At 46.2% G+C, this 14,953-nt stretch overlaps 1 protein-coding gene across 2 annotated transcripts in view; it reads left to right on the forward strand.

Moving 5' to 3' along the window:
- Positions 1-14,953, forward strand: part of P2RX1 (purinergic receptor P2X 1) — a 483,889-nt gene that overhangs the window by 201,359 nt on the left and 267,577 nt on the right. For both annotated transcript variants that reach the window (XM_078679688.1, XM_078679689.1), the window contains one exon: positions 6,385-6,454. In XM_078679688.1, coding sequence (XP_078535814.1) covers positions 6,385-6,454 — 70 coding nt within the window. The remainder of the gene's footprint in view (positions 1-6,384; positions 6,455-14,953) is intronic.

The raw sequence follows: 14,953 nt of genomic DNA on the forward strand, positions 1-14,953 counted from the left end.
AGTTTCAGGCAGTCCCACAGTGTGTGTACTGATATCCTCCTTTGACCGCATCCCCTCAGACAACGATCAGTGTCCCTACGACTCATGCCATAGAGTATTGTTTGTGTAAAATATGTTCAGTGTAGCAGTTTCATTTGTATAAGCCGGAACCCCACCCATATGGCAACCTGCAGGTGGCTCCCACTCATCGTCTTCCATCCTACCCAGGTCCCCCGCTGAACACTCTCTCAGCTTCAGCAATAGGGCCAGACTATAGAACAGAAGTATGAACTACAACTGGGATGTGGTGTATCTGTGGAGCGGGCGCCCAGCGGCTGATATTCCAGCAGGTTCTTATCCACCAGGTCCTGAAGACGAGGGATCCAACAGTGCAGAATGGAGAAGAAATGCAGATAGCTCAAAAACGGACTCACAGCATGTGATATGGGCTCTGCAATTCCGGAAATGTCAGCCACACTGTATCTTGAAAATTGTTACAAGTTAGCAAACTTGCTTGTACTGTGCACTGTCCACTGGGTTAAAAACCCTAATTATTTACTGAAGAAGTTCCTTTCACCAAAATATACTCGAGTCTGAACCATTTGTTCTCAAATAAAACTCTTATTTGGCCTTGTTTGTTCCAATAGAATGAGTGTGACCAAATCATAAACATATACATTACATATTCATGATAGGATCTGCAATTTGCATCTTATGTGTTCACAGCATTTGAACACACATAGGATTTCTGACACCATAGAATATTTTCTAGTATTTTTCTGATATTGGCGCATTCCGTTTTTTCGTATTGAGCACGGTATCTGACCAGGCACAGTCCTGTTTTACGTCCAGAGCGCACCTATATTGGGTTCATAACAGCAACTATTTCATCTACGAAGTGGGCCCCTGAGGAAGGGACTGTAATGTCCCGAAATGCATCGGGCATACACAAGCATGACGCATTATAATTTCTATGTATCAAAACACATGTAGTAGCATTGGTAACCCCTTCCAGCTCGTCATGAGTCACAGTGGAGCTGTGCTCATGACGAGCTGGGGTCATCATCAGTACTGGTCATCATAACGGCCGCGGCTCGCCCACGCGTGATTGATTCCCCACCTGTGCAGGAGAATTAATCAGTGGGCGAGGTTGTGGCGAGCCCAGCTCGTCATGAGCACAGCTCTACTGTGACTCCAGACTAGCTGGGCTCGTCACGAGCACCCTAGCGCCGTGGCACCGCCCCTCCCCCCTGCACCTTGGGGGAATTACCCCCGCAGCGAAGGGGTTAAGATGCAAATTGCAGAATCTATCATGATTATGTAATGTATATGTGTATGTGTTGGTCACACTAATTCTGTTGGAACAAACAAGTCCAAATAAGAGTTTTATTTGGGAACAAATGGTTCGGACTCGAGTATATTTTGGTGAAAGAATCTTTTTCAGTAAATAATTAGGGTTTTCAACCCAGTGAACAGTGCACAGTACAAGCAAGTTTGCTAACTTGTAACACTTTTCAAATGACAATACACTTGGTTCGACAGCAAGTGTAGTGCTATAGCACCATTAAATTATTAGGTTAAAGCATATCAAGTTAGGAATCCCAATCCTATCCCAGAAAAGGTTGCTTGTCACCCCTTGAAGCTCGGCCCACTTTCTTGAATCCCACAATAGCGTCTCCAATGCCATTCTACCCATACAGTCCAGTTTCCATGTTGCACTTTTCCAGGCTCTGATCACCAAGGTGGTCTGTTCCAGGAGGGTCACCAACCTCCCTGTATCGTAAAGCTATCTTGCAAAACCATAGGGTGCCTGTGCCAGCTGATCTGCCATCAAGGTTGGCTCCCTCTGGTCCACAAAGAACCAGTCATTATCTGTCAGGGGGTGTACCGCCCAGTAGTAGTTTAAGTCAGGCAAGGCATTTCCCCAATCCCTCCAAGCCCTGTCCCCGTAGACTTGAAGGCAGATACCAGGAGGCCATAATCAGATGCTCCCCATTCCAAATATCCCCCACAGCCACCCAACAACCCGAAGGATCTGCCCATGTTTTTGTAACTTGATAAGGGTTGGATCTCTGGACCAGAATTCCCACCCCTGGCTCAAGCACATTAGCCCAAACGAGGCAGAGTCTTGTACCTTCTCCTTCCTAGAAAGTCGCATTGGGAACCCTACAAGTATGTTTCCTGCAACAGAATCAAATCCGGGGAGTGCCGCATCAAGTAGTAGAGGACCTTCCTGCTCCTCAGTTTATTCCCCAGCCCATTCACGCTCCATGAAAGGACCCTAAGGGAGGTGCCCCCACCTAATATTTGTGGCCCTATATATAGCAGTGTCCACAGACCAACTGAACTCGCTCAACCCTGTCTACCCACCTGGGTACCTCACTACCAGCTTCAACCACCGCAGCTCCTGTCAACTGTCCCCCCTCATCTCCCTCACTGTCGCCTCGTGCCGCAAGTATACAACTACAGGCTTCCCCTACGTTCGAGGCACCTGTTGCCCTCCCAACTTTGTGTTTTGCTGGCTTTTGGCTCTAACACATACGATGAGGGGCCTTATGTGCTCAGCCCAGCTGGTTTGGCTCAAATCAAACCCTATTTTCCTGATCACTGGTCACATGCCCTTTCCCGGACTCAGTCCATCCTTTAGCATCCCTGGCAGGGGCACCTCAGACAATCTTGTCAGCCATCAATGGATGACCCTTGGAAGGTCCGACTCCTCTGTGTCCACTTTTGACTCCATTAATTCCCCTACAGACGTGTCAATATCACTGCCTAGGAGTTTACTCTGGGTCCTGGAAGGCTGTAATATGCCCAGCTCTGCTATCATCTTCTTCCTTTCTGTCTGTGCCTCAACTTTGGTGGATGTTGTCCTGGGTCTCTTACGTGGACACCGCCGTAACTGCTTGGTTTGCCAATCAAGAACTGTTAGACTCTATGGTCCTGTAGCATCGGATGGCCCTCCCGTTCTAATCAGTTCCAAACATCTTTCCCCTCAGTAAAGAAGTGAGTAGCACTATCGGCAGTCACTCTGAGGCAAGCCGGGAACGGCAGGGCATATTTGAGGTTAAGGTGCCGCAAGTGCCTTTTGACTGTCAGGAAAGTCTCCTGCTGGTGCTAAACCAGCGTGGTGTAGTACAGATGCTCACCATGCTATTCTCATTCCTCCAAGGCCTGTGAGTGCAAACCCGTTTCAAACTCTTGTCTTGATCTCTGAGGTTGAGCAAGTGAGCCACAATAGGTCTAGGCGGCGCCCAGGGACCTCCCCAGGACCCTGTGCGCCCTTTACACGGAGACCCATGTCAGCACCTCATCCCCCAGTACCTCCGAGACCAGCCACTGCTCCTCAGACAGCTCTGCATAGAGTTCCTCTGCCTTCTCTGACACTCCCACCAATCGTACATTGTTACGATGGTAGAGACCCTCAGCACCCTCGACTTTAGCTGACAAGACCTCCACTTTCCGCTGCAAATGAGACAATCTAGCCTTGTGGGCCACCAAACCTGAATGCAGCTCAGTTGTGGTCTAATATGACCACTGGTCAAATTGTACATCATCTCTACTTCTTAATTAATGGCCGGCTAAACCGCAAAGGTTATGTACTAATTTACTGGCCACTGGTAAATAGCAGATATTTTGTACTATTTAGCGGGTGGGTCAGTAAATAGACTCTTCCTCAGTGAACACAAAATTTTACCTATTAGCATAACAAAATTAGAATGTCCCTCCAAACATCTCTGGCCAGAAGAGGTGCCATTGGCTAGGGCCTTATTACAACTATGGCGGTCCATTTGATTGCAGTAGTCGTGGTGGCAGACTATTGACGCCCAGACTGGTTGTCCACCTGCATATTCTGACTATGCCGGTCAGACCACCAGAGAACCACTGCTGCCGCCAGGTATGAGCTATCCCTGGCAGTCTTACAAAGGTGTGAGGCTGGTAATAAGCCAAGCATACTACTACTTTCCTCACAACAGTTTTCATGATGGTGAGCCCGCCATGAAAAGTATGGCGGTGGGCAAATAAAGGGGGCCCTGCAGGGACCCTATTGCCTCTGCGCCATAGGGTGCGTGCCGGGGACACATGTTGTGCCCTCCATATGCATGCACCCTAGTTACTGCAGGGCATAGACTTGACAGTCCATGCCCTGCGGAAACTGTCTTTGACACTCCTATTACAGTACCTTTTTCAAAGGTACCACTGTGGACCGTCAAAATACTGCCCGTCAGAGACTTTAAAAGTTGTACTCTGGTGGGTGGTTTAGTTTGGCGGTCTCGGAGCAGGGCGGTGGTGTGGTTGCCCGCTCTGAGACTGCCAAAGTCAAAAAAAGGCCCTTATAATTGAATGTCCTACTTTCATCTGTAGAAAGAGCACGCAGTTCTCTGTGTTCAAATGTAAAACCTGGACCTGTCGTCACCTAGTGATGAATTTTAGACCGCATATTCTGACCTAATTTACCAAATGGATACGTAGACACTTTGATAAACATAACATGCCCCAGAAGACTGGGTATGGTAGTTCAGTGAACTAATGCAGCCACTGCAGGGATCTGTGTTTGACGCCATGGTCACAAGGGCATGCGTAGCACAGGCCACTACAGACCCTCTGGTGCAGGTACTCCTTCTGTGGGGAAGTGTGGCTCAATGTGGGGAAGTGTGGCTCAATGGTTAGAGCAGGCAGACCTTGATGCAGAGCTCTGGCCCGGGACCAGGGTTCGAATCCCGCCTTGGGAATCCAGCTCATTAATTCCCCTGACTGGATATTCTCGCCTCAGTGCCTGTTCTGATCATGGGTCCCACGCTGCAACTCTGGGCAATAGCTTGCTTAGTCTCCACAACGGCCCCAAAAGCGCTGGGATGCCTGGCTGCACCTGGGGGGTGCCCAGGAGTGGACATTTCCTAGGAAAGCCAGGAAGGGTTCCTAAGCGGTATACGGACAGCGCCGGGACACCTCCGGTGGAGGTAGCTGTGTGCTTTACAAATTCCGACATTTAAAAGGGTCCCTTTTAGCCCAGGTCTGTGAGATATGTGAGTCTGAAGGGGAGGGCCCATTATGTTTTGATACGCCAGTGGCTGCAAATTTCAATCCTGGCAGGACCACTCAGCCTTTCTTCTGTCCAAGGTTGATACTGTTGCGTTGAGTAGCAAGTAACATCTATTTTCAGCACCAGAAAGCCAATGAGTGACCGTTCACATTACAAATACATTTGTTTTGCTATAAATATGAAGAGGTAGATAAGTGTGGGCCCCTGTCTAATTGGCAGGTTTCATAGCATCTCTGGAGAGTAGGAACTGCTGAACTGAAAACCAAGAGCTGTGCAGAGAGTCACTGATTGTCGCTGGAATCCTGGTTATTGACTGTTCTCTTGATTGAGCTTTGAGGAAGGAAAGAATACATAAGGATGCCTAAATGCTGAAAATAGGGATGGGCTGACCTTCTATTTCACTGTGCATTTCACCAGTGGGGTGGAGCCCCTTGAGTCCTAATTGGAAGCGCAGGGCTGTTCCTAATGCCTCTCACTTTCTCCAGATACCCAAGCTTAGTTGCAGCAGACATGGGGACTTCAAGAAAGACAGAAAGACAGGGAAGGAAGGGAACAGTGCTTAATTTGAGCTTGTGGTTGCTAGAGGGGCCTGTCAGCAATCAGTTAAGGGGAGTAGCTCTTATTTTTCTGCATCAGATATTTACTGAGTGCAAGAGAGGGAAAACCAAAGTGGAAAAATGGAGGATCAGAAGATGGAAAAATGGTATCAAGGTAGAAAGCAGGAACCTGCAAGAGTGAGATAAAATTTCATTGAGTGTTTGATAGTGGATTATAGAGGCTTGAGGTGGATTAAACACTACGCAGTCTTGGTATTCAGCGCACCAACATTTAAAAGCACCAGCAATAGGCTTCTGAGCAGAGCTTTGGGCACCAGCACTCATTATTTTACATATTAAACACAGGATAGGGAAGGTAGGGAGAAAGCAATCAGAGAGGGAAAAGAGAGAAAGACGGGAAGGAGAGGTAGAAAGAGTGAAAGAGATAATGGATGGATGGAAAAGAGAGATTACGTGAGGAGTCAAAGGAAACAGAACTGGTTTGAGCATTTTTGACAGCACTGCTTTTGGTTCCCCAGTCTGGCTGAAGACAGCCTTGAGTGCATTAGTTCATAGTAACATGTGCATGAAAGAAAACAGAGTTTTGGAAGTAGGTCTTTCCAATAGGAGGGTTTAGGAAAGAATTACAAAGAAAGCTAATATAGGATCTGTTTTTCAGGATCAATTGTAGGTAAGAAAGACTTGGACCTGCGTCCACCTCAATTGTTGCCCTGTGATTGGGGAGGCGGTGCAAAGTATTACTTTGCCCGGGGCATCAAAATCAGTCTACCTGTCCTGATGACTGAACTATTTTCTTTCTTATTGCAGCTTCCAGATGCAGGCCTGTGCACGAAAGATACAGACTGTTTCAAAGGGCAGTCCAGTCGACAAGGACAAGGTAATCTCAATTTGTCAAGACCCTTGCATTCCTAATCATTCCAAATATAAGTATATCTTTGATATTCAACAAGATAATAAAGAAAATGTATTCTCATTTTACATAGATTTCCAGATGGGTCGTTTCATTTTTTGTTTGCTCCTTTTTTGTATGTGCTGTTTTAAGTATTCTTTGCAAATTGCTCAATCTATCCCCAGTACACTAGGATTTCTACAATACCACCTTCCTTCCTGCAATAATCAGAAATCCCCCCTTTTAGCATATTTCAAGAGTTAGCACTAGTTTATAGTGTGAGAAAGTGGGTTACGGGTTGAGGGTGGAGACCCCCTACTGAAACAGCAACCAAAGTTCTTGTAAGGGTGAGGCACGATCAAACCGCTAATTAACCTGTGCTCTGCCCTTTGGTACCTCTTCACAGAGCAGTCAGGATTAGCGGCAATGCATAAAGTATGAATCCAGCACTTTAAACAGTAATAAAGTTAAAATACTACGCAAAACAATCCCACACCAATTTATAAAAATGGAACGAAATGTTATAACTAAAACAAAACCAAAATGACACAAAATCCAATCAGCAAAACCTTTTTTAAGAATTCTTAAAGAGTATAAGTGAAAATAGCACCAAAAAGCCCAAAGTGCCACTCGTGGTTGTCTCGTCCCGCGAGATCCGGAGATAGTCAGAAGTTCAGGTTGACCGCACTGGAGTGCGGGTCAGATACAGAGACCAATTTGCCCTGCTGAAAAGGTAGCCATTGCAAAGAATCCCATTCACAGTGGTGGGGGATGCGAGGAGCAGAGAAGCTCTGCAGACGGTTGTCAATGTAGTGCAAAGATTAAGCCAGGCGTGGAGGACAATCGTAGTAGCGCAAGGATCCTCTTGTCGCGAACAGTCGGGCCGCAGCTTTGCAGTGGCACTCTCTGTGAGCGGTCAATGCTGTAGCACGGACGGTCGAGCTGACGGAATTTCACATTCACAAGCTATGCGAGTAACAAGCTTTTGGCACCAATGGGCCTGTTTGCAGTCATGAAGAGCCCACAGCCTTAAATGCAGTCTCTCTGAGGCCACACCAAGGGCCCAGGACCTGAGTGGCACCACTTGGGATTCAGGAGCTTGCTCCAGCTCGACCTGGGCACTGCTGCAGGTGGTTGTGTGCCTGTTATGTCTCAATGGCTCTGAGCTGGAGGCCAGCAGGCTTTCCTTGGAGTCACTCTGGGAGTCCTGCGTTGAGTTATGGGTCCAAATCCCTCTGGCTCGAGCAGGAGGGCAGCAGGGCAGCAATCCAGAAAGGCAGCAGAGCAGCAATGTGGTGGTCCCGAAGGGCAGCTTTCCAGCAGAGTGGCAGTCCTTTCAGCAACACAGCAGGTCTTCTTCTAGGCAGAGTCTCCACAGGTCCAAGAATGTGTCCTGAATTGTTTGTGTCGGAGGTTCAATATTTATACTTGATGCTTTCTTTGAAGTGGTAGAGGTTTCTATAGCTTTCCCTTGAGGTCCACAGGCTTACTCCCTTTCCTGTCCTAGCACCGCATGACCTACAGTAGGTATGCAGCCCTTTGTGTAGAGACAGGGCACAGTGTAATTAGGAATGTGCTCAGCTCTGCCTTCCCATCCTGCCAGTGATGGCCCATCCAGGCACACCTACGCTCTCTATTTTGTGTGGCTGCCTAGGAGGAATACACAAAGCACAACTGAAAAATACACCCAGTCATGTGAACCAGAAACAGGCCAAAGGCACTAAATGGCTACGGCAGGAAAATACCAATGTTTTAAAAGTGGCCTTTTCAAAATCCAACTTCACCATATGATAGGGTTTTTCATGACAATTCCAGTGACAACAACCAAACATGAACTGGATACATGGTCCCTTTTGAAAATTACAGCTTATTAAATGTAATAAGGTAACTCCAATGTTATCCTATAGGGGAAGCAGGCTTTGCAGCAGTGAAACATGAATTTAAGAGTTTGTCACTACCAGAACACGTAAAACAAAAATGTACAACTTTTTAAATACATTTTACCCTGCCCTCTGGGTTGTTTAGGGCCTACCCTGAGTGGTGACCTATATATATTCAAAAGAAAGGTTTGACGTAGTAAAAAGCTTATTTTGCCAGGTTGAGATGGCAGTTTAAAGCTGCACACACAGGCTGCAATGGCAGGTGTGAGACATGTTTCAAGGGCTACTTAAGTGGGTCGCACAACCAGCGCTGCAGGCCTTTAGTACCATTTATTGTTGAAGGCCCCAGGCACAGATAGTGCCCCGTTACTAGGGAACTTAGAAGTCAATTAAATATGCTAATTGGGTATATGATAATTCTACCATGTTTAAAGGTGAGAGCACAAGCACTTTAGCACAGGTTAGCAGTGGTAAAGTGGTAAAGTGTGCAGATCCTAAAGCCAGCAAAAACAAAGTCAGCAAAACAGGAGGATTGTAGGCAAAAAGATCGGGGAGAACCATGCAGAGGATGCCAGGTCTAACATAAAGTGGATTGAAAAGAAAGGTAAGAAGGACAGATTTGTGATTTCTACAAGAAGCAGCATAGAAATGGTTTTACGTGAGAATATAGGGCCAAATGTACTAACTTTTCATGTAGTGCAGCACAGCAACCAAAGCTATTCCTCTCAGCCGACTGGCTCACCTCAGGCTGTTTCTCATCACACACACCCTTGCCACATAGTGCAAGGGGGAGCGCGTGATGTCTAGCATAGGATTTGTACTGGAAGTGTACTCTTTAAGGAGAAAATTCTATTTCTAGACCTCGCTTAAAACCTTTCCAGATTTGTTTGTGTGCTTTACTTTACAGCACACATGTAAAGTTGAAAACGTTTGGAGAACTGAAAATGTTTGTCCCACAATGCACCGTCCTCAGGTGTAATTTTTGTGTGAAAAGCCCTGACTACCTTTTTTAGCAGATAGGGCTTTGCATCAAAACCCATGGTTAGTTGAATGGGAATGTCCATGTACCACTCCTAGGACACCTCTTTGATGAAAAGTAGCACCTCATGTAACTTTAGGGCTACTTTCCAGCGTCAAAAATGTTTTTCACTGTAAAGCAAATTCCAATTCTGTACTTTGCACCAGTTTGTGGAACCTTTGAGACACAACCCCTGCATAAAATGTTAGTAAAACTGGCCCATAGACTGCAAACATATTTTTCAAAATTCTAGACATCAAACTATAGAAAGTAACTTAGATCGGCACACCAGGACCCTTTTAAAATGGTGGTCAACCCAACAGTCTCAGTAGGTATTTGTGCAAAGCTCCAGCATCGATTCACGATCTCAGATGGTCTGCCTCTAGTGGAATCTTATTACACTATGCTTCGAACCACAACCTTTTGTTGAATTAACTTGAAATAATGCCATGGGTGTGGGTGCGCTCCAAACCGAACAGGCAGCTTGTCTTCAAATAAAAAACTAATGAAGGTTGCACTACAGATGGTATGAATAATCTTTTTTTCTCCCTGTGTTTTTGGGAGGTTGCCTTTGGTATTTCTTTTTATGGCTTTTTTATGACACAGGGAAGAAAGTAAAATAATGTTTTAAACACTGATGTGATGCATTAGAAAGAAAGCTCTACAATTCGCTCCTTATGGATGTGAAACACGTGTTGGGTGTCGAAATGCCAGAAGGATTCAGGGAGTGGATTTTGCAAGCTTATCTTAGAGGATTCGTATGTTCGTACTGACAGCAAATTCAGCATATACCTGGAAAGCTGGACGGGTGCAATCTGCAAACATTGGCTTAAATATGACTAGAACAAGTTAAGCTGGAAAATAAACCGATAACTTTTAACTGATGTTGATAGAATGAAGTGGTAAAGAAAGAAGGGCCTTGATTCACACCAGTTAGACTCCTCCCTGTGTTCGGGAGCTCGGGTATATGATGGAGACATTGCCCCCACCAGTGTATGTGACTCCTATTAAGTGGTGCTGTCCGGTCATAAATGGGACTGGCATCACTGCCCAGATAAGAGAGGACACAGGAGTGACCTTCCCTGTAGGCCCAGCACTGATCCTCCGAGGGCTGCCCTGGGAGGAGGATATATACCCTCAACACAGCCCTGGCGCAAACTCATTTCACATCTGTTAGCAGCAGCGCGTCTGACATTGGCCCAACATTGGAAGCAAACCCCTTCCCTATCCCCCCCCCCCCCCTCCTTTAAATCCCTAAGAGGCACATTGCGGACCAGGGTCCGGCACACGGATGCCATGGAAAAACTTAACTGCTCTCGTAGCTGACAATGTGAAAGTTTGAGCACACATGGAAACCATTCCAACCGCTCCTAAAGAAGCAGACAGGGGAATAAACGTAGAGCTCAGGCACTTCCAAAGAGGACAGTCGGGAACTGTCAGAGGATAGAGGAGGGGTGGCATGATTATACAAACTATCTCCCCTTTGAATCATATAACCACGGACAGGAGCCTCATTTTTTTAATGACAAAATATTAGTCAGAGGGTGACATCAGGTGCTTAATTTAAGCCTGTGGTTTCCGGTGCTCGGTTCCGGCACTTAATTGACAACACCGGCACATATGAAAGTCTGCCACAATCGTGGCGCTGTTTGTCCAAGTCAGAGATAAGCACAACAGTTGTTGGCGCAAGCTGCAGTGCCTCCTCACGAGGGCCCTGCCACTGATGTTTTTTTGTTGTTGTTTTTTTTACAAATGGAGCACTGACTTAAAGGCATATCCACGCAATCCGGGATCCTCGTTCCTCATGCATTGCATGACCTTTGTGGTTTTTTCCTGTGCTCAGTTCCAGCACTTAATTGTTAACGCCTGCAGTATGACAGTCTACCAAATGGTGGCGATGTTTGTCTAATTTAATGCACAATAAAAAGACGAAGACCTGCCACCCAAACCACTCTTACAGCACTTGGGGGTCTGGAATAATCTGAACTGTCTCACTTGAAGGAGCGTGATGGTTAGTAGTGTTGGTACTGTCATTGATAGTGCTTGCAGTGGTAATGGGTGGTGCACGCTGTAGTGGCCTCCTGACACTTATGTTTTTTACAAATAAAGCACTGGATCTCAAGGGCATATCTCCACTCACGACTGGATCATATTTCCCCATACAGAGCACAACGTGACCTCAGTTATCCATACAGAGTTACAAGATGGGCACCTCTCCTTCTTAGGTAGGCACCATCCCTGCACAACCCCTTTCCAGTTTCAGGTGGCCCCCCTGTTCCTCTTTCCCCTGGTTGTTGCCTCACACGTTTTCCTACCTATTACATATCAATGCCAAAGAATAATATCTTCATGGTTATGTTACGAGCAACATGCTGTGCCGTTTTAGTTCTGCAGTTTTTTCTATTTGTAATACAAATGGCATTGATGACTTGATATAAATAAACAAATCAAATGATTAAAAAAAAGAAAGTAGGGACTTGAACCTATTTGAAAGTATAGTTATAAATAATGAATATATGTAATGAGGAATAATAAGCACAAATGGTTGATTCAGGAATCTATATTCAAAAGTAGTAAAATATTTTTAGCATATTTTTCCTCCTATGACCTGAGAAAATGTCGATTTGTGATTCGAAATAATTTCCCATGACACTCAAGGAAAGCTAAGCAATGTGTATGCTATCTTTAGTACTCCGCCCCTCCCCCCCAAATGTTTAATAATTTCCACTTGGCATTGGCACATTCATTTTGTTTTCATCAGGAATATGTTTTTTCTGGATGCAGAAATCCCTTTCCCTTGACGCCCCTGAAATATGAGGGTGTTTGGGTGTTTTCGAGATCTATTTTGCAAGTTTATAGCAGTCTTTTTGAAGTTAACCACAGGTGCCTATATTAAGAATGAAATGCTGTCTGTAATGATTCTTAATACCACAAAGGTATGACTGTAGGGTGTTTCTGTATTCCCAAGAGCCAGCATGCTCCTTCCCCTAATTTAGAATTGCAGAAAATGTTATGTTATGTTATGTTACATTGAATTGTACTGTGCGCAACTCACCCAGGAGGGTATCCTTGCTCACCTCTTTTTTGGCCAACCGTACGCAGGCGGTGAGGTTGGGGGAGTTTTACTCTCCCTTCTTCACCTTACCCTGCGGGGTACCCCAAGGCTCATCGTTAAGCCCTACATTATTTAATATATATGTTGCGGACCTAGCGAGAGTTATAAAAACGCACGGACTATCCTTAACCACCTACGCCGATGACACACAGCTGGTGTTGGCGGTACACAGGGACAGACCGGCAGTTGCCTCGAGATTCCAGGAGGGGATGCTAGCCATCTGCTCCTGGATGTCGAGGAACTGCTTGAAACTTAACTCTGACAAAACCGAGGTTATGACCTTTGGCACCCTTTCACCTGATTGGTCCCCCATCGGGTGGCCCAAGCAAATGGGGCCTCCACCGATCCCGGTGACCAAGGTCAGAAACCTGGGAGTCATTTTCGATGACAGGTTGTCATTTAAACACCATGTCAATTCAGTAGTCTCTTCCTCTTTTTTCATACTGAGGAAAATAAAAAAACTAGTTCCATATCTGCCAGCCTCAGCTGGAAAAACTTTGATCACCACCTTGGTTTTCTCAAAAATGGACTACAGTAATGCGCTATTCCTTAATACGCAAGAACAAGTCCTAAACAAACTGCAGTCCATTCAAAACGCGGCAGCCAGAGTCCTGCTCGGCATACCCAAACATCACTCTATCTCTTTGGCAATACGCCATCTCCATTGGTTACGAGTCAGGAACAGGATCAAATTTAAGGCACTCTGTATCGCCTATAAAGCCATACATGAGACGGCCTCCTTTCTTGAGGAATGCATTTCAGATCTATGCCCCAAAAAGACCGCTACGATCAGCCTCTACTTTCCTGCTACCCGTTCCTCGCACCAGAACTTCAACTTGGGGAGACAGACGTTTTCTGGTGGCGACCCCCAAACTCTGGAACTCCCTACCCCTGTCGATCAAAATCAGTCCCACGCTCATCTCCTTCCGAAGAGCCTTGAAGACCTGGTTATTCGATCAATGATCCCATCCGCTGGTCCTTGTCCCTTAAAGATCAAAAGCGCCGAGACACCCCAGGGTATTTGTTGCGCTATACAAATTACATAAACATAAACATAAACATCCTAGCACTGAAGCAGGAGCTGTATGGGCTGAGAAAAGGACACGGTTAGGTGAAGAGCCAGCTTTTCAGCTTCTTGCAGAATTCAAGAACTGAGAGGTTGGCTCTGGTGTGCAGAGGCAGTTCGTTCCAGCCTATCGGAGCGAGGTAGGAGACTAGGACTACTGGATCTGGTTCTGCGTATGCAGGGTGTGTGCGTGAGTGAGTCCAGCTGACTGGAGCTGTCTGGTACGTTTGTGGAAGTGTTGGCGCTTGTTGAGGTACATGGGCCAATGTTGTGTAAGCCTTTGAATGTGTGCGTGAGCAGTTGAAGAGAGCTCGTTTGTGGTGTGGGCACTAGTGGAGCTCTTTGAGATGTGGGGTAATGTGAATGTGGCATGGGAGGGTAAGAGTGAGCCTGGCCACCGAGTATGGTCTGGAGTTTTCTAGTCAATTGAGCATTTATTCAAGCATAGAGAGCTTTGCCGTAGTCCAGCTTGTTGAAGATGAGGGCTTCCATGAGGGTTCTGTGAGTGTTGGTGGACAGACATTCGAAGAACTTGAGTGCGAGGAAGCAGGAGATGGGGACTGCATTCACTTGGATGGTCATGGTGAGTTGGTTGTCGATTACTATTCTGAGGTTCTGTGCGTAGGTTGCCAGGAGGGGGGCGGGTCTGGGTTTGGCAGGTCACAAGATGGAGGCACAGAGAGAGGAGTCTGCCGAAGATGAATACTTCTGTCTTATCTCTGTTGAGGCAGATGGTTGCCATCCATCTGGCGACAATACTCTTGCAGGTGGAAAAATTGGTCCAGGTGTTTGGTGTCTTGCTGTAGAGAGAGAGTATGAGCTGGGTGACATTGGAGTAGGATATGGTGTTGAGTCAGTGCTGACGAGTGGAGTCATAAAGGCATTGAACATAGTGGGGAAGAGCGAGGATCATTGTAGAACTCTGCAGATGAGGTTGACGGCCAAGCTGACTAATGGGGTGCTGCATTTCAGGAAGCAGCAAATCCAGTGAACTGAGGGTCCCTCAGATTTCGGATTTGTGCAGTCGGATATGGATAGGGTGGGAGACAATATCAAGAGTTGCATAAATATCCAGTAAGATGAGGGCCTTGGTGGCACCTCTATTTATGATCATCCAGATTTCTCTGTAATGTGGTTGGACCTGAATCCAGATTGCGTGGTCTCGAGGAGGTGGTTGTCATGGAGGTGGGTATCTAGCCTTTCATTTATCATCTTTTCCATGACTCTTGTGGGGTTAGGTAGCAGGAAGATAAGCCGGTAGTTGTCTAGCATCTTTGGATCTGCTTAGGGTTTCTTGAGGAGGGGGGGTACTATGACGTGTTTCAAGGCACTGGTTTATTTATTTATTTATTTATTTGCTTGTTAAGCGCGTGACTCAATTCCCGAAGGGATATCTCTGCGCTGTTAC

Source organism: Lissotriton helveticus, chromosome 3_1 (genome assembly GCF_964261635.1).
Source record: "Lissotriton helveticus chromosome 3_1, aLisHel1.1, whole genome shotgun sequence".
NCBI classification, from domain to species: domain Eukaryota; kingdom Metazoa; phylum Chordata; class Amphibia; order Caudata; family Salamandridae; genus Lissotriton; species Lissotriton helveticus.